The sequence below is a fragment of the Mauremys reevesii genome, linkage group 3, assembly GCF_016161935.1.
Source record: "Mauremys reevesii isolate NIE-2019 linkage group 3, ASM1616193v1, whole genome shotgun sequence".
NCBI classification, from domain to species: domain Eukaryota; kingdom Metazoa; phylum Chordata; order Testudines; family Geoemydidae; genus Mauremys; species Mauremys reevesii.
Window position 1 is genome coordinate 5,749,235 of NC_052625.1, and position 19,669 is coordinate 5,768,903.

General features: G+C 42.2%; 1 protein-coding gene and 1 long non-coding RNA gene across 8 annotated transcripts in view; one reads left to right on the forward strand and one right to left on the reverse strand.

Moving 5' to 3' along the window:
* The window catches only part of CFAP61 (cilia and flagella associated protein 61), a 209,147-nt gene that overhangs the window by 57,667 nt on the left and 131,811 nt on the right, over window positions 1-19,669 (reverse strand). For all 7 annotated transcript variants that reach the window (XM_039528376.1, XM_039528379.1, XM_039528377.1 and 4 more), the window contains 2 exons: window positions 15,735-15,903; window positions 10,770-10,944 (listed from right to left, as the gene is read on the reverse strand). In XM_039528376.1, the coding sequence (XP_039384310.1) occupies window positions 10,770-10,944; window positions 15,735-15,903 (344 nt within the window). The remainder of the gene's footprint in view (window positions 1-10,769; window positions 10,945-15,734; window positions 15,904-19,669) is intronic.
* Window positions 551-19,578, forward strand: LOC120400030. Its single transcript, XR_005595478.1, has 3 exons — window positions 551-585; window positions 1,934-2,066; window positions 19,463-19,578. It is a non-coding gene; the product is annotated as an uncharacterized LOC120400030 (long non-coding RNA).

Sequence of the window (19,669 nt, forward strand, 5' to 3'; positions counted from 1 at the left end):
CAGCTCTGGCTCCTGGTGCCTATCCCTCTGCCAGCTCTCTGGCAGTACAGCTCCATTTGAGCCATGCTAACAGGGGGAACCAATGGGCTGCAGAGGAACAAGGGAGCTCCAGAACAGCAATATAAAGAGAAGGTACTATAGCTTGTGGCCGTAATTTTTCAGGTACGGTCCATAAAACTGGAAGGAGAAGGATGTGCATACCGCAGTGCCCCCCCACCCCAGCAAGTCCAGTCTCCATCTCTTCCCTCAGAGTGAGGATTCTGGACACCACAGTGGGGGTTCTTCTGCCTAATATGGGAAGAGGGGGAATGGTGTGGCAGAAGAGTCTTGAGTCCTCCCTGCGCACACAGAACTGGCCCTGTGTAGCAGGGTGCTGGTGCAAAAGGACCTAATTAGCCCCTGCTCAGCCAGCCCCAATCAGGAGAACTAGATTGGGGCTGGGGAAAAGGCTGGTGCCTGGCCTTTGGAACTGGCTGCACCTGGGGGCCTGCTCCTTGAAGAGCTATAAAGGCTGGCTAGCAGCCAGGGAAGGGGTAGTCTCCAGGCTGAAGGGAGACCCCCTGTAAAGAGGAGACAAAAAGCCTTGTAAGTTTGTACATAGTAACGCTGGTGGTGGGAACTGTTTGTAAATAAAAGCCACAGGTGCTGCAGTGAAAAAGAGCCTCACAGTGCTTTCTTAAGGGAGCGCAGACCCAGCAGGGGGGCGGCCCAGGAAAAGACCCGGTTACACCCATGGTTTGGTGTTCAACAAAAATCTGTCGGGAAAACATGTACTTCAAAGGAAATCAGAGGGTTGAAACAGTGCAGCCATTCCAACAAGGCAGTGGTTTTCAACCTTTTTTCATTTTCAGCCCCCTAAAATGATTTCAAATGGAGGTGTGCACCCCTTCGGAAATCTTACACATAGTCTGCAGGCCCCCCAGAGGTCCGTGGACCACAGGTTGAAAACCACCGCAATAAGGGATTACATTTGAAATACACAGAGAGGATGGCATTGGCTATCTTGGGGTTGCATAAATTTGAGAATAGAGTTTGGCCCCATAACTTTATTCTCTATACACAGTTGGCTTGATCTTGCTTTCTGGTAGGATTTATTTTTCTGCATTTCAGTGCATGGGCCAAGGGTGCTTTGTTTTTGCATTGAGCACTGTGCTCATGTGAGGAGGTGAGTGAATGACTGGAATAGACAATCTCTCTCCTGCACAGTTAACTGGTGCATCCATCTTGACAGTGACATTTAAGTGTCACTGCAAGCAAGAGAATCCCTACAACCTACATCTTATTATTCCATAGACTAAACTGTTTTTACTGGAAGCATGTGATGCTGACACTTGCACAGTGCTGTAGTGGAGGCTAAGAAGGTGTTATTATACAAAGCCCTAGCTCCAAAGAATGCTAATATCAAAATGGCTAACAGATAAGGGAAGCCATTTTGATTGTAATGTTATCTTACATTGTTTAGATTAGTTTCCTGTAGATGCCAAATAAACATATTTCTTCATAGTTTTATGAGAATGCAAAAGTATTTCACCATCAATATAGATTCTCATGAGTGGTGGAAAACATTTTTTGCTGATCATATGAATGATCACTGGGAAGGAACACGTTTATTTGCAATTCTGGGATTATGACAATAAATGGCAAGAGACTTCCTTATCTTTCTAAGTTTAACATAGAACATTAATTTACCAACTAAAAATAATGGGAAATTTGACTTCTGGTGTACATTGTAAAATATTCTTGTTGAGCCATGGTAACACTTTTATTTTTTCATCTTTTTTGCCATGACATCTATTTGTGGGCCTGAAACAGCAATATTGTGCTAGTATACAAGACCCAGAATGAAAACAACAAGGAGTCCTTGTGGCACCTTAGAGACTAACAAATTTGTTAGTCTCTAAGGTGCCACAAGGACTCCTTGTAGTTTTTGCAGATACAGACTAACACGGCTATCACTCTGAAACCAAGACCCAGAATGGGAAATTAAGAAGTGAGATCGAACCATCTTTTTCACTGTCCAGGCTAAGTGCAATGGAAAAAGAAAATAAAGACAACAATGATGAAATGTGAGTTTTGATATTTTCATTTCTAATAAATCTAAAGTGTTATTAGTAATGCAGGTAAAGAACGTGGGTTTGCTGATGCTGAGTGTCTCTCATATTTCATTTAGAATTTTTTTAATTTGTGGGGAGGTGAAAAAAGCTGCAGAGGATGCAGTGACTATAAAAGAAGAGTGAGCAATATTCACTGATCATCAATCCAGCAAAATATTAATTCTCACTCTAAGGCAAGGTGGGCAAACTACGGCCTGTGGTACCGTCCTGCCCGACCCTTGAGATCCTGGCTGGGGAGGCTAGCCCCCAGCCCCTCCCCCACAGCCTCAGCTCGCTGTGCTGCCAGTGCTCTGGCATAGGCGCCAACTTTCTCCGGTGCCGATGGGTGCCCACGCTCCCCGCCCCTTTCCCCGCCCCGACTCCACTCCATCCCTGCCCCTGGCCCTGGCCCCATTCCAATCCCATCCCCAAAGTCCCCGCCCTAACTCCATCCCCTCCCTGCCTCTATTGGATCCCTTCCCCAAATCAGCTGTTTTGCGGCGCAAGCCCTGTAGGACGCGGCAATGCAATTGCGGAGGAGGCGGAGACAGAGGCAGAGGTGAGCTGAAGCAGGGAGCGGGGCAGGGCCACGGGGAGCTGCCGATGGGTGCTGAGCACCCACCAATTTTTTTCCGTGGGTGCTCCAGCCCCGGAGCACCCACGGAGTCGGCGCCTATGTGCTCTGGGTGATGGGGCTGCAAGCTCCTGCCGAACAGCGCAGCTGTGAGAGCCACCGGGTTTAGTGTATTAACTTGCTCTCCGTAGGAAGAGCACCAGGACTGGCAGCCGTAAGTAGTACATGGTACGCAGCACATTCCTACGGGGAGCAATTTAGTACACTACATTCGGGTAGGGAAGGCTGTGCCTCCCCAAACAGCTTGGCTCCCGCCCCCTATCTGCCCCCTCCCACTTCCCGCCCCCTGACTGCTCCCCTCAGAACCTCCAACCCATCCAACCCCCCCTGCTCCTTGTCCCCTGACTGCCCCCTCCTGGGACCCCCCGCCCCTAAACGCCCCCCCCTGGAACCCTACTCCCTATCCAATCCCCCCTGCTCCCTGTCCCCTGACTGCCCCGACCTTTATCTACACCCCCGTCCCCTGACAAGCCCCCTGGGACTCCCACACCTATCCAACCGTTCCTGTTCCCTGTCCCCTGACTGCCCCCTGGACCTCCTGCCCCTTATCCGCTCCCTGCCCCCTTACCATACCGCTCAGAGCACCAGGAACTGGCAGCCATAAGTAGCACATTCCTACAGGGAGCAATATAATACACTACCCTGGCCTTTCATATACTTTCAGAACCCCGATGTGGCCCTCAGGCCAAAAAGTTTCCCTACCCCTGCTCTAAGGCATTCAAGTGTGAGAAACCCACATATCCTAGCAATTTGGTAGGCCAAAATGTTTAGAGGAAAGGTTAGCTGCTGTAATATATGTTGGCATTTCTATATATGCAAGATCAGAATTAAGCACTGGGTTACTCAAGAAAAAATAAAAATCTGTTTTATATAGTAACATTAAATGCAATACATTTGATTAAGGAAAACATTGTTCCTTTACTGACCTCTGTTAAATCAACAATTTATGGTTTCTGCTTATTACAATATTAGTGAATTTAGATTACAGTGCTTGTACTGTAGGAACTACAGATATTCATTATAGACTAAAATTATGTCCATCAGACAGACAGTAATTCCTCAAGATGTTTTTATTATTTAACTGCATGAAAATGCATCTGTGAGTAAACATAATAATATTCAGCGGAAAAACAGGAATAATAAATAAAGACCATCACAGTACTTTATCATTTAATATTACATGCCCGTGTTCCACGACAGAGCATTCTCATCATTTCCTATAAGTGGAAATACAAGATTTCTATGACCCCAGCATAACCCAAATCCTTTCAGCTTGGAAAAATAAAGACCCAACTATATTAGACAGAGCAACAGAAACCCTGCTCGGTGATTTGTGCACTGGAATTTTAATGCTACAGCATGTCTACAAACATGCTTTTAATAAAGCAGTAAACTGTCTTTACCTAAAGAGGAAAATAATTGATCCATTTTGGGCCATTAGAGAAGTTTTGTTCTTTACTTTACAACCATCCCACTTTTTTATTTTCATGGAAAGTGGAGAGGTAATAGCAGATGAATTTCAATTAGTTTCAATTAGAGTTCAATTAGAGTGCATTAGGTTGCTGGATTTTATCACAGAAAGAATGTTTACTTACTTTATAGTAAGTGTGGTTCTTTGAGATGTTCTGTACATGTGGATCCTACTTATGTAGACGTGGGATGTGGTAGACGTGGTATATCTTGACTTTAAGTAAAGCTTTTGATACTGTCTTGCATGACCTTCTCATAAACAAACTAGGGAAATTCAACTTAGATGGAGCTACTATAAGGTGGGTGCATAACTGGCTGGAAAGCCATTCCTAGAGAGTAGTTATCAGTGGTTCACAGTCATGCTGGAAGGTCATAAGTTAACGAGTGGGGTTCTGCAGGGATCAGTTCTGGGTCCAGTTCTGTTCAATATCTTCATCAATGATTTAGATAGTGGCACAGAGAGTACACTTATAAAGTTTGCGGATGATACCAAGCTGGGAAGGGTTGCAAGTGCTTTGGAGGATAGCATGATAATTCAAAATGATGTGGACAAACTGGAGAAATGGTGTGTGTGTGTGTGTGTGTGTGTGTGTGTGTGTGTGTGTGTGTGTGTGTGTGTGGTCCACCGGTTTGACGATGACATGTTCATGCTCCCTCTTTTTGTGGATTCTGGAATGACTCTGAAGTCCAAAGTGTGACGCTCATGAGCAGATCAGTCAGACAAATTCACTGGTGAGTGCTTGGGAGCTATAGCAGCAGTATGACACTTCTCCCTTGCAGCTAACCATTGATTATTTCTGTCCTCTTCAAAGGCTTGGAAAGCTCTGAGTGTTGTGTGTCGCCAGGCTAATCTACTTAACGCAGCCTTCTCAAGATTATTTGGTTTATTGTACCAAAGTGTATGCTGTTCTTGATGCTGTTCTTGTAGTGCTTTCCAGGGAACACCTTGATTCCGATGTCCTTGTGCCAATTCTCCATAGAAAATTTTTCTGAGGAGTCGATGGTCAGGCATCCTAATGACATTTCCAACCCAGCGTACTTGGGATTTTATCAGTATGGCCTGAATGCTTATGGCATTTGACTTTTGGTAATGCCATAAGCATTTGACTTTTGGTAATTTTGTCCTGCCAGCGGATCCCCATAATGGCGCGCAGAGATTGCATATGGAAGGCCTCTAGCTGTTTGATATACCATTTGTATGGTGTCCAGGTCTCTCAGCTGTAGAGGAAAGATGTGAGCACAAAAGCATTATAAAGTTTTATTTTTGTTGAGAGGGCTATGGTGTGTGATTTCAGGACTTTGCTATGTAGCTTTCCTAATAACTGAGGGCAGGTCCATACTCACCGTGCGGGTCGATGCGGTGAGTTCGACTTCTCCGAGTTCGAACTATCACATCTAATCAAGACGCGATAGTTCGAACTCCCCGTGCACTCCGGTCGACTCCGGAACTCCACCACCGCGAACGGCGGTGGCGGAGTCGACCTTGGAGCCATGGAGTTCGACCCCGCCGCGTCTGGACGGGTAAGTAAGTCGAACTAGGGTACTTCGAGTTCAGCTACGCTATTCGTGTAGCTGAACTTGCGTACCCTAGTTCGACCCCCGCCCTTAGTGTAGACCAGGCCTGAGAAGCTTCTGTATCCTGTTCGTGATTCTTTGTCAAGAGATCCATCACTGGAGATGTTGCTGCTGAGATAGGTAAAACTGTCAACTTGCTTTAGTTGGTTTCCACTAATGGATATGCTACGGGATATGGCATGGAGAGTTTTCCAGGCTGATTGCGAGGCCAAACAATTTTGATGTTTCAGCGAAGCGATCTACAATGCACTGGAGATCTCCCTCTGTGTGTGCTAGGTGGGCACAATCATCCGCAAAGAGTGCTTCTCTTAGTAGTTCTTTTACTTTTGTTTTTGCTTTAAGCCTTGTTAGATTGAAGACTGAGCCATTGAGTCTGTATCTGCTGTATATGCCTCTGTTGAGCCCATCTGTAGCATGGTTGAGAACTTGGGTGAAGAAGAGGTTGAACAGTACAGGGGCAAGGACACAGCCTTGTTTGACTCAATTTGAAATAGGAAGGGAGTCAGTGAGATCTCCATTAAAAAGTACCTGACCTTTCATCCTCTCATGAAATAAACAAATGATCTTTACCCAAGTTTTGGTGGGCAACCAAGTTTGCTGAGGATCACCCACAATCCTTCTCTATTGACTGTATCAAATGCTTTTGTCAGATCAATGAAAACATGATGGTATTTGTAATTGTCAGGCTATGTTCTGCACACTTAATTAGGAGTAGGAGACCATTTTCGTTCATTTTTCCCATGCCATTTTTCCCAATGACTCCTTGCCAGTTGTTGTTATCTTTACCTACTCTTGCACTGAAATCTTCTAGGATGATTAGTTTGTCACTTTGTAGTGTTGACTTGATGAGAGAGTCGAGATCAGAGTAGAACTGTTCCTTAGCATCATCAGGGCTTGTCAAGATGATGGTAGCAAATCATGACTTATTTAGCGGTAACCGGAGTTTCATGAGTCTTTTGTTAATGCCTATTGGAAAGTCTTCAAGACATTGCAAGAGTTTGGTCTTGATGACAATTCCGACTCCATGGATTCTTTGTGTGGTTCTTTTCCCTTCGAAAAGAAGGTGCAACCCCCAGCCAGTTCTGTAACAATGCCCTCATCTGCCAATCTACTTTCACTGAGCGCTTCAAATACCAGGCTAGCTCTTTTGAAAGGAGATGACTGAACATCTAGAAAACATGACCTATGAGGGAAGATTGAAAAACTTGGGTTCGTTTAGTCTGGAAAAGAGAAGACCGAGAGGGGACATGATAACAGTTTTCAAGTACATAAAAGGTTGTTACAAGGAAGAGAAGAATTGTTCTTCTTAACCTCTGAAGATAGGACAAGAAGCAATGGGCTTAAATTGCAGCAAGGGTGGTTTAGCCTGGACATTAGGAAAAACTTCCTAACTGTCAGGGTGATTAAGCACTGCAATAAATTGCCTAGGGAGGTTGTGGAATCTCCATCATTGTCTAACCTGCTCTTAAAAATCTACAAACACCTGTCACGGATGGTCTAGATAATACTTAGTCCTGTCATGAATGCAGAGGACTGGACTAGATGACCTCTCGAAGTCCCTTCTAGTCCTATGATTCTATGTTGTCTACTCCCCAGTACAGGAGCCTGGGACATTTTCATTCGTTGTGTCTACCAGGTGTCGCACACGTGCCATGTATATCCTTCACACACACCCCTCCTGAGGGCATAAAGGGCACAGAGACCTCAACCTCCAGTCAGTTCCTTCAAACAGCCTTAGGCAGTGAACGACACTGTGTCCCTTCTGTAGTTCGTAGTTAATTTGTTTATAGTTAGTTGTAGTTACTATTTAATTTAGCTGTTGGTAGTAAAAAAGAAGAGGAGAGAGCAGATCGGAGCAAGGGTTATGACAGGGCCTTGATCTCCTGGCTTCATGTCATGCCAATCCTATGGGGAGATTATCCCTCTGACAGACATGCTTGACACATGTCTCTACTGTTTGGGTGAAGAATACAGCCCATCACTTAGGTCTTGTCTACACAATGGGGTAATGTGCTCAACATGGATGTGATTTCTAAAGTGCGCTGTTTTGCACATTAATTGGTCCATACACACCAAAGGTTGCCTAGTGCACTTTAATGTAGTACTTTTTCAAACAGCACTATGTTAAAGCACACCGGCAGGGTCTACATGGACCAAAAAGACTTCTTCGCTCCTGGCTCATCCTTCCAGCGCTCCAGTCACTAGAGTCATGATATCGAGCTCAGGAGCAATAAAGAAATAGAAAGAGACTCTACAAAAATCCATCAGAGCAGTCAGGGATTCCTGCTGTTTGAGGACTGAGACATTTAGACTCCAAGCTGGCTTTCCAACACCAAGTTCATCCCCACTGCCGGGTAAGAGGAGGGGCTCCTCAAAGGAGCCATTGCTGCCAGCACAGGAAAAAGTGGGACCGGAATTCTCAGTGCTACACCATAGTAAAAAGTCAGCACAGAGATCTTCATCAGTAACGAGGGCTAGGAGTGCAAAGATACATTTATTACACTGCACCATGGCACCAGGTTTATTGGCACTGTCCTCCAGAGCACTCAGCATGATCTATTCTGGCTTCTTCTTTGTTGGCATCCTCATTATTCATTAAATCTGACTTGGCACCAGTGGTCCCAGCCTCTGAAGATTCTTCAACACAAAAGGAAGACAGCAATAGCACCCTCAGTACAGATGCCTCTTCCACAGGGGCGGCTCTAGGTATTTTGCCGCCCTAAGCACGGCGGGCACGCTGCCTTCGGAGGCTTGCCTGCAGGAGGTTCCCGGTCCCGCGGATTCGGCGGCACGCCTATGGGAGGTCTGCCAAAGCCGTGGGACCAGCGGACCCTTCACAGGCATGCCGCCGAAGGCAGCCTGCCTGCTGCCCTCGCAGTGGCCGGTAGAGTGCCCCCCGTGGCTTGCCACTCCAGGCACGCGCTTGGCGTGCTGGTGCCTGGAGCCGCCCCTGCTCTTCCAAACAATTTCTCAACAGGGAGAGGTTTTATTTGTGTCCTTAGCAGATCTCAAGGTTACTCCAGAGCCTGAGCCACCAATTGTGGAGAACCTGAGTCACCTTAATTTTGGTGCCAGCTAAATCACTTCTGCAGGAAGAAACCAGGGTTTCTTGTGGTGAACATTTCTCTGAGACAACATGGCAGTACAATTAAGGATGTGAGCCCACTCAAATCCTACAATCCTCTGTTATGGCTCCAACATTAGTGGTTTTTTCATCCAACAATTCTGATTCCTCTTCAAACTCTGACAAGAGTCCCCACCACCACTATGGAAGGCATATTGATGATAAAACAAGAAAAAGAAAATCAGGCAAAGATATAGGAAAGAACCTCCTGCTACATCTAAGGATTTTAACAGAGGAACAATAAGAGTCTAGTGATGAGGAAATGCCTATTAATCAGATAGAGCCTTCTGATTCTCTACTGTTCTTCTTCCTCGACTGATGAAAACATTTCACATGTTGTACCAGTTTTTCATAGATTCATAGTTTCCAAGGCCAGAAGGGACCATTGTGATCCTCTAGCCTGACCTCCTGTATAACACAGGCCATAGGACTTCCCGAAATAAATCCCTAGAGCACATATTTTAGAAAAACATCCAGCCTTAAATTAAAAATGGCTAGTGATGGAGAATTCACTACGACCCTTGGTAAATGGTTCCAATGTTTAATTACACTCTCTGTTAAAAATGTGCACTTTACTTCCAGTTTGAATTTGTCTAGCTTTAACTTCCAGCTATTGGATCACGTTACAGCTTTTTCTGCTAGGCTGAAGAGACCATTATCAAATATTTGTTCCCCATGTAGGTACTTATAGATTGTAATCAAGTGACCCCTTAACCTTCTCTTTGTTAAACTAAATAGAATGAGCTCTGTAATTCTGTCACTATATGGCAGGTTTTCTAACTCTTCAGTCATTTTTGTGGCTCTTCTTTGAATCCTCTCCAATTTATCACCATCCTTCTTGAACTGTGCACACCAAAACTGGACACAGTATTCCAGCTGCAGTCATACGAGTATCAAATACAGAGGTAAACTTACCTTTTTACTCCTCCTTGAGATTCCCGTTTATGCATCCATGAATCACAACGGGAGTGTCTGATGCTGGCCCGGCTTGACAGCCCCCACGGGAACCTCCGGGCCCTTGGTTGAGAACCACTAGGCTAGACTACACCTTTAGGGAACTCCAGTTGTAGCAATCAGCTAGTATACCTATCTCTAAAGATACAGTTCCTCCTCCTAGCTCTATATAAGTTCTGATCAGAAACTATTAAGTGGTATAATGTGAGCCCATTTTATTTCTTTTTCTGTAGAGGAAGGCATGATGATCCCACATATTTTCTGTTGCATACACAAACTGAACTCAGCACCATGTATGTGAAATCTAAGAGGTTCTCAAAGAAAATATAAGGTGTATTTTAGTCTAATTTTAATAATTTGTGAGCAATAAATGGAGGATCTACTGAAGACAGTTTGAGACAACACAAATGTGATGATAGATATAGAGATTCACACAAATGTGTGACTTTTACAGTTTAATAGAAAATATAGTACACAGGCAATTCTGTCTGAGGGGCTGTAACTAAAGATGATACTCAGCACTGAGACAATAGCGTTTGAAAAAATATCCATGCTAATTCTTTTCTCTATAGGGCTTTTCAGATCAACATATTTTCCAAAATAACTGAAAAACATGTTTACTAATTAAATTATTCTTCAATTAGTTAATTAATGATTCTATCCAGGCTTTGCTTTTAGGACATTCATTTTGTGTCATATAATAATTATAGATAATTAAGTAATCTCAAGCCATTTTTCCTAGCAAAATATGCTGGATACCCAAAAACAACAACAAATTGTAAATTAATCTGGAAAACAAAGCGTGACAGATGAAAGATTTTGTTAGAATTAATTAGGCACTAATTATACATTGGAAAAGGAGAAACAATAAGCCTAAATTCATTTCTGAAAATGTGCATGTTTACACTAAAATCCTTACCGTGTGAATTGATAAAGTTTTCTTTTAACCAGTGCCCTGCCTTTAAGCAGTCTTCATCATCAGAGAGATTAAAGAGATTGGTAGGAACTTCTCCAGTATATCTTTGTTTACAGCTGTGTATGACTTCCCTGTTAGTCTGAAGTTTACTGATCTCTGATCCAGTGGGACATGGAACCTGACATAAATATAATGCACATATTATTGATAAATGTTAACTGAGACTTTGAATAACAATGACACAAAGTATCTGACAATATACAAATTGCTACCACTGTAAAAGTCTGATTCATTTTGGACATATAATTTGTAATGAACAAATCACTGGTCATAAAGAGAACAGATGAGTGTTACTATATCTAATTATCGGTTTCTTGCAGGATCTGTGAAGCAATGCAGGATTTTGAAGAAATTAGCTATTTTTTTTGCCATGTGTCTATGCACGCACGCACACACAATACAGCACACATCATATGCTTACATTTATCTTCAAACACAGTCAATTAAAAACTGAAATGACAAAAAACCCTCAATTCTCCATTTTACAGGAATTGTCTTTTACCGCAATTGTTATTGGCTCCCATCTTCAGGCAGGCTCTTCATGCTTTGCCCTGCTCTGGCTGTGCAGGGCAGCTGGACAGCCTGTGAGTTCAGCTGTCGGAGGATTCTCCTGCTGTAGGAGAATCCTGGGGTGGCAGAGGAATATTAGTGCAGTTCCACTCCAGCACTCTCCTGCTCTCCAGCATAGGGAGTCAGGGCTGCCCAGAGGATTCAGGGGGCCTGGGGCAAAGCAATTTTAGGGGCCCCTTCCCTTAAAAAAAGTTGCAATACTATAGAATACTATATTCTTGTGGGGGCCCCTGTGGGGCCCAGGGCCTGAGGCAAATTGTCCCACTTGCCCCCCCCCCGGCGGCCCTGTAGGGAGTGTGGCTGAAAGATGTGTCTTGGGTTTCTCTACAACCTGATTATCCCAGAATGCCAAAATAATCTCTTGACGCTGAGGACAGCAGGGCATAAATTAGAACCAGAGTCTAGGTCAGTCCCAGTATGAAGAATGCTAAAAGCTACCTTTGATCCCCCTTCCTTTGCTCTTGCACAAGAACAGCTCAGGTAAACAACAGGATTTGGGCCATTGTTTATAACAATATTTTCAAAAATACCTCTTGGAACTCTGAAAGGGTTTCACCAGCAAAATTACACTTGTGACTATCACTTTTGTGGAAACATTCTGCTAAACAGCAAAATTGCTGGCAATGGTATAAAACTGTGCTTCATTTCATGGATATTGCTTTTTGTAATGAGTTATATACAATGATCAGTATGCAAAGCATCACAGCCAGTTTTCATAAATGAGAGAATGATGAATGTTAAAAAGTTCCACAAGAATCTTGCAATTGCAACTGAACAGCCTTAGGGGGTTAAAAGTAAAGAAGATGATCAAGAATGGCATGGTAGAAAATAGAATTTGAATCTCACGTCACCCTGTTCAAGCCAGGTGTGCTCTGATGATCCAGAAATAAACACTGAGAGGAACTGGCTGTAGGGGAAATCCATAGCTGTGGAACTCCCACAACTCTTAATAAGTGTCCATTTAAACTAGTGGTGTTAGGAAGTGAACAACAAAAATGTGAATAATGTACGGACTAAAAGTCATTTCACAACAATTGGCTACCAGAATTGTACAAATATGCAGATAAAGCATCTTGGTAATTATTTGTTTAACATGCAGTTAGAATTTTCACAAGTAAAATTTTAACTACAACAAGCTCTTTTTTCCTTTTCACAGCAAATCTAAAATTTCTAAAATTGGAGCAATTCTGTGTGAGAGGGCTACAATTTTTTTTGTGTGTAAGATAAAAATTACAGGAAAGTTTGAATGGTATAACATTACTATTACAGTAATCAATTAAACCATGATTTTACTGAAGAAAGAAAAAGCAAATTGACTATGATTATGAAGCATTGGGCAAGAACTGTCCAGACGAATGCTCTCATTGGCCACTTGGCTTCATGTGACCTAGCCACATGAAACACAGATATGGCATCTCCATCTTATTTATCCAATAAGGAAACATTCTGCCACTTTCATTCATACTGAATAGCATCTTAAATCAGCACACCTATTGAAATCAGTGCCATTACTTGCCAAGTAAGGTACAACTCATAAGGGTGGCAAAAGCTAGCCCTACGTAAATAAAATAGAAATTGGATTATAAAATACTTCTCCCCAGCGTCTGTACTTTTAAAAAATCTTAAGCTTTTTAACAGCAAAGGCAGATAAATTCTGCATTTCCCCTTCCTCTCCTTATTTTTCTCTCTCTCCCCTCCAGCTTAGCTACTGTCCCCAACATGCTTTGCAGGTGGTAGGGTGCTTCCAAAAGATGTCTTTCACATTGTAGAAGCTGAAGAGGGAGATCTAAACAACTTCAGGGTGCATTTTGGTTTAACTTTTTGTCCATCTGTCGAACTGTGAAAATATTTAGCTGTTCAAAGCGACGTTCTATTCTGAAAAGCAACTATGTAAAAATGGTACTTTTTACTCAACAGCTCTGTTCCCTGTGTGCATTCCTGACCTCACTGAGGGGTTGAAGACTCACATCAATGTTTATGACTACGGGGACAAGCGCTATAAAAAAAAGCTAAAAAACATTCAGTCACATCTGCTGATTTTAGTGACAAAAATAGGTTTTTGATGCGTTTTACCTAAAAATCAATTAGTTACTGGTGTAAACTCATTGAAGGCAATGCAGTTGCACATGTGTGACATAGGGCACAACTTGGTTTTAGAATCTTATTGCCCTGTGATGATACACAAGAAAAAGAACCCAGTGTGGCTGGCCGAGTCCAAGATGTGTACGCAGGGCTGACAGATAGCATGAAACATCATTTTATTTACACCTGAGCACATTTAATATGGAAGTCAGAGGCACAATAAACATGGAACCCCACAATGCCCTTTTTAGAGTCACTGTTGAGAGCAGAACTGCACTAACGGTACAAAAGGGAAAGCAGCCCAGCTACACACAAAGGGGCATGTGTCAGGGACGGAGCAGAGCTCAGCCCCATTCTGCAAATTCTCACCATTAGGGACCACAGTCAGGTGTAGCAATTTAGAGCTGCCCCAGCACTGCTTCAGCTTACACTGAGGCCAAAACCACTGCAGCTTGAGAACTGGCCTCAGATGGCTCCCCTTCTCTCCTGTGCTAAGACTCTGGCCAATAAAGTAAATGCTGTATGACTTCACTGCATAACAAACAGAATCTACATTTCCAATAGAAATATATTTCATTTTATGCTTAAAGGAAGTATTTGTTACTGTAATATATGCCTGTGGGGATTTAGGAATATTATTATATTCAGTTGCAATTCTCTCAAGCCTTGTGTATGCTGGTGGTTTTTACAAAAAAATTCCCACCAATGCTACCACGGGTTTAGCTGGATATAAGCCCTAATGCAGATAAGGTTTCCGTGTCTGGACCTACTTTTACTGCTATGTTAACTAAACCTGCTTTGCAGCAGGTTTAATTGTCACGGTAGTAAAAAGCCTGGAAGCTGCCAGAACCTTCTTCATCCTCCAGCTCCCACCTGTGCGATCACTGGTGGAAGTTTTTGGTAAAATTGCCTTGTCTACACACAAAAATTAGATCACTTTAACTATACTGGTACAGTTAAAGCAATACAACCCCCCAGTGATGAGGCAGTTATACTGATATAAATGTGCTTATACCAGTATAGCTTATTCCCATACAGGACGTGGAATAAACTATGCAGGAATAAAGTACCTTTATAGCGATGTAAATATGTCCCCACTAGAGGTTGTATCAATTTAACTATTTTGGTCAAAAATCATACCCCTTACCAAAAGTCATGGTCGTAATGCCTAATTCTGCAGTCCTTACTCAAGCACAATTCCCAAGGAATTCAATAACAGTTTTCCATTAAGGACTGTTGGATGAGACCTAAGTCCTTTTATAGGGTGACAGACCTGCGGCTGTTGGCCTTTGGTAACAGACTTGCTGTGGACTTCTCTGCTCCTATGCTCACTGAGACAGATAAGACAATTTCCTGCATTACCTGCGCTAAACCTTCCTGAATAAAATGTAACCATCTTTGGAGTCTATTGTACTAAAAATGCAAAGGTTATGTAACATTGCGGGCCGGGATGACCAAAGGATTATATTGGACAATGCAGCAGAAAAGAATGATCTTTTGGGGCAACACATGTAAAGTGGATTTACTGGGAGATATCTAGGGGGGGAAATGCAAATTCCACCCTCCACAGCACCTCCAGTTATGCAAAAGTCCAACCCACTGAAGCTATACCATGAGGACAGGGTGATTGTCTGATCTTGGGATCCTGGGAACAGGTAATCGGCAAAGGCCCAAACTGGATAAAGTAGGAACTCACAGACTCATGGGGGTGATTGTTCTGAGCTGAAGCTGTTATGAATTTGTAACCACTGCTTGGTGGGGTTTGATGGACTGATCACCTGCCAGAGCCCTTGTTGGTGTTGGGGGTAATCAGAGGTAAGCTTAGTAGCATGCCTGTAGGTTGTTTTATTATTTTAATATGTTTTCTCTGTAATGCTTTCATCATAAGAATAAATGTCCTTGCTGAGAAAGAGCTGTGTGGTAACTTAACGGTGGGAAATTATGCTGTTTATAGCCCTCAGGAGAAAGCAACATACAGACACTGGCCATTTAGGCCACCTAGCTTGCAACTCACAGTGTTGCCAGGGATATGTGCAGCCTGGAAAAACCATGGACAAGGAGGAGAGAGATGTGGGTCCCCACACACGAGAGGTGACTGCTGAAAAGCTGAGAGTCTAAAGCGACCGCCCTTGCTGAACCATCAAGGGAGAAGTACAGGTGCAGCTGCCCTGAACTGTGACACTCTCCACAAACATATTAATTGTTAATCACTGTAAACATCAAATGTTCATTTATTCACTATGTGCACAATCTTACCTGGTATTGCTGCCCAGTACAGAGAACAAGGTGGTCATATGGCACTTTTTTTCCTTTGGAAACCACTACCTGTTTGGCAGCTCGGTCAATGCCAGTCATTTTACCAACCACAACATTAACCCAGGAACAAAGTGACATCCATGCATAATCTTTATCATTAAAACAGTGGCTGTGAAGAAAGAATATCTATAAGTGACATTTTAGCAGCTGACAGCAGGCATTAATTAGACATCTGGTGAGTTGGTTGAAGTCCCCTAGTGGTTCAAGTCTGTTGTCTTGCTGTGAGCTTACTAAAGCCTATAGTGAGAGATTATTCATTATGAAACACTCAGTTACAAACTGACAAGTTCCTGTTAAAACCAAATAATTCCTCCCAGCGTCAGGCCACACTACAACAGAGTTTAAAAACAAGTCAGAAATATATACTTTACTATGGTTCAAATTTGCAGTCTGATGCACAGTGCAGAGTTTTGGACCTGTAAAAGAAACTGCTTTTCTTACCTGATAATGTCCTCTCTTTGGCTGTCTCTACAAAATGCTCTTTTGCTAAAATATTCCCATTTTTGCTACCACTAGTTCAGCTCCACCAGTAACAGCTGTGGTGAGACCACTAGTATAACTACTGTCTTACATAGCCCTGCTCTGAAAGTGTTTACAACTACAAAGACAGCTACAAAGGCAGAAATGCCAGTAAAGGGCAGAGATATCATCAGATCTGCTCTTCTGCTTTCCCTCTCCAGTTGAGCTCTTCCAAAATGGTAAGGATGAAAAACATTGTAATGACATTAAAGAAACCTTCAAAATGCTGTATATGAAGCAACTAAAGAGATGCCATTCACAGGAGGGAGAGGGAGATTATCATATGCGGCAAGAGGAAGAAATTAGAAGGCACGTGAAAATATCTCTCTCTCTTGAAAGTGTATGTTTGATAATCCCCATAAACACAGGGTCTGACTGACAAGCAATTCATTCCCAACCCTTAAGGAGAGGAGGAATTTTGAAACCAATTAATTTATATATAATGCAACAAAGAACAGTTTACGTGAAATTCTTCTATAAACAAAACCCTCTTCCATTTAGCAATTGCAGCCGCAGAGGCCTTTTTTACCCTTGCATGTTTGGTGGTAAGTGAGGAAAGAGGCCTCAGATTACTCAGTTGTTTTGTTCAGACAGATTCACTACTTCTATCCTAACTCTTAGCAAGTGTCATATTTATTTATTTTGTTCAAGGTTTTCATAAAGACTGAAGGCCCAATGACACTGTGAATGTTAAAACCTACACTTTAGATACAATTTTTAGAAGTACCAGTTATGTAGGAGCCTTAATCCCATTTTCGAAAGTGAATTAGGTAGCCAGCTCTTTGAATCTGTAAGGGTTGATCTTGGCTGGAAAAGCCAGTCATGCTGGAGGAGTTGCTTTAAGAAGGGAAACTATATTGAACAAGAACTATAACTAATTAAGTTAAGTTTCAGTCTTAAAAACGCATTTTACTTTTGTTTGTGCGTAACAATTTTTATCTTTATTCTTTCTACTTGATATCACTTAAACCTATGTCCTTTTGTTAATAAACTTGTTTTACCTTACCTATAAACCAACTCAGAGCTTTGTTTGAAGTGGAAATTTTGTCAACCCCAGTTAAGTTAATAAGCTGCTGTGTCTCTTTAAAGGAGCAGTGAACTGGATAAGATTTTGTGAGTGCTACTGTCAGAGGGGCTGTGCACTGCAGATAAAGATGTTGTTTGGGGAGCACTTGGGACTGGAAGGGTGTTGGTGTTACCGTGCACGGAGCAACCAAGCTGTGGAAGCCAGGGTGAGATCAGTGTGGTAATGATCAGGCTGTTGGTATTTGGGCTCTGAACCAAAGCTGCACAGTACAAAGGCACCCAGGACTATAGGGTAGGTGGTGACACCTTACTTGTCTGGGTTGAACCCAGATCCTCACACCGGAAGAGGGAAAATCATCTATTAAAAAACTCCACAAGGTTCTTTTAGAACAGTTGGAGGTTTGTGCTACTTGTAAAGACAAGCTGCTTACAGGCCCATGAAGTGACGGACCCTGAAGATCTAAATTACAGTGGCTTTTGAATGAAATATAAAGCTGAATGGATGTTCTAGATAGAAGTCATAGACCTTTTAACATCAAGTTTGTGAAGTAAGGTCTTTATGGAGAAATATACATCAGAAAATGTTGGCAAGATAACTGACTGATTAAGGTGAAACTCAGATGCCACATTTAAAAAGAAACTAGGACCAATCTGTAGCACTACTTTATCCTTTTGAAGCAATGTGCAAAGCCTGGAACTCACTCATTCTGTGAGCTGAAGTCACTGCTGCCAGGAATAAAATATTCCATTTAGCAAACAAAGCACATCAGCATTGAGTGCCTCTAGAACAACTTTATTTTTATTTGGTGTAGGGTGACCAGACAGCAAATGTGAAAAATCGGGACGGGGTGGTGGGTAATAGGAGCCTCTATAAGAAAAAAGACCCAAAAATTGGGACTGTCCCTATAAAATAGGGACATCTGGTCACTCTAATTTGGTGTATAGTGGAAAAAGGCCCAATATAAATCCAATGAGAGTTATTCCACTGATTTCAGTGAGCTATGGACCAGGTCCCAAACACAGCTTGACTAAAAAATATGGGATCCTGATCCAGTTTGAACCCCTAAGTTCTTTGGCATTATAAACAATAAACAGAGAAAGTTGAAAAGGAACAAAGTAATAACAATTAGTAGTAGTAGTACCAATACTGCCATATTTTATATTCATATTAAAGATGAATATCAAATACAAATATTCATATTTATAAATATTCGTATTCAAACACAGGTCTGATTGCTAATGATTATTAATTATTATTGTTATTAGAGTACCCAGAAATGGGGTACATGCTTCACAGAAACAAGTAAAAGTGCTTCCATGCCCTGATGAGCTCTGTGATCTAATGTCCAGGTTTTCAGAGGTGCTCAGCATCCACATCTGCCATTTACTTTGATGAGAGTTTTGGATGGTCAATGCTCTTGAAAATCTGGCCATAAGTTCAGACAGGACACAAATAAGAGATGGAAATGAACAAATAGGATGAAGGGAAGAGGAAGGACTTTCCATAAAGTGAATAATAAAGAGAGGTAGGATTTGGAAAAGCACACGTGTGATTTAGAAGCACAAATGTCATTGGCAGTCAATGAGACTTGTGTTCCAAAATCACTTAGGAGCTTTTAAAATCCCACCAAAGATCATTTTAATTTCCAGCTGCTCCTTAATTAAATTAATTCAGATCCATTATTTATCTATTTTCAAATTAAACAACTAGCTCTGGTTAGACAGATATGAACTACAATTTTCTATAAATATAGATATTTTGTAAATGTCACTGGAAATATTTGTTTACATATGAAACGTATATATAGGGATGTGCTTTATCTATTAAATTCAAATCTTCTTTGCCTTTGTCTTGTTCTATTAGTTGGGTTGGCACCTAGCATTGTACTGACATACTCCCTGAAGACAAAGACCTAAAGTGTTGCCTACACTTATGGGGGTGTGTAGGGTACATGTAGCTACATGCCCTAGTGAAAGGTAGGCTGCGTCCACACTGCAGTGTGTCACTACATGTGGCAGCAGGGAAAGGCTCTGGCAGTAGAATTCCTTCTGGGAAGAGGTAAAAATGATGTTCTGAACTCCATGCAAAATTAATCTCTGACATGGCTTTCCATCACTTGTAGGTACGGATACATATATCCACAAGGTGTGGTTATTCAAGAGACATGGAGAATGCCTTTGAGAAAGCACATCTATGATTGAGGATCACAACAGAACTGTGTTGAATCCCAACCTGGAGAGTTTTTCTGATTATGTTTTTATTTTTTCTGATTATGTTTGTATTTTAGTTTCTTATGATAAGCGCTAAGACTTGAGGAAAATACACATTT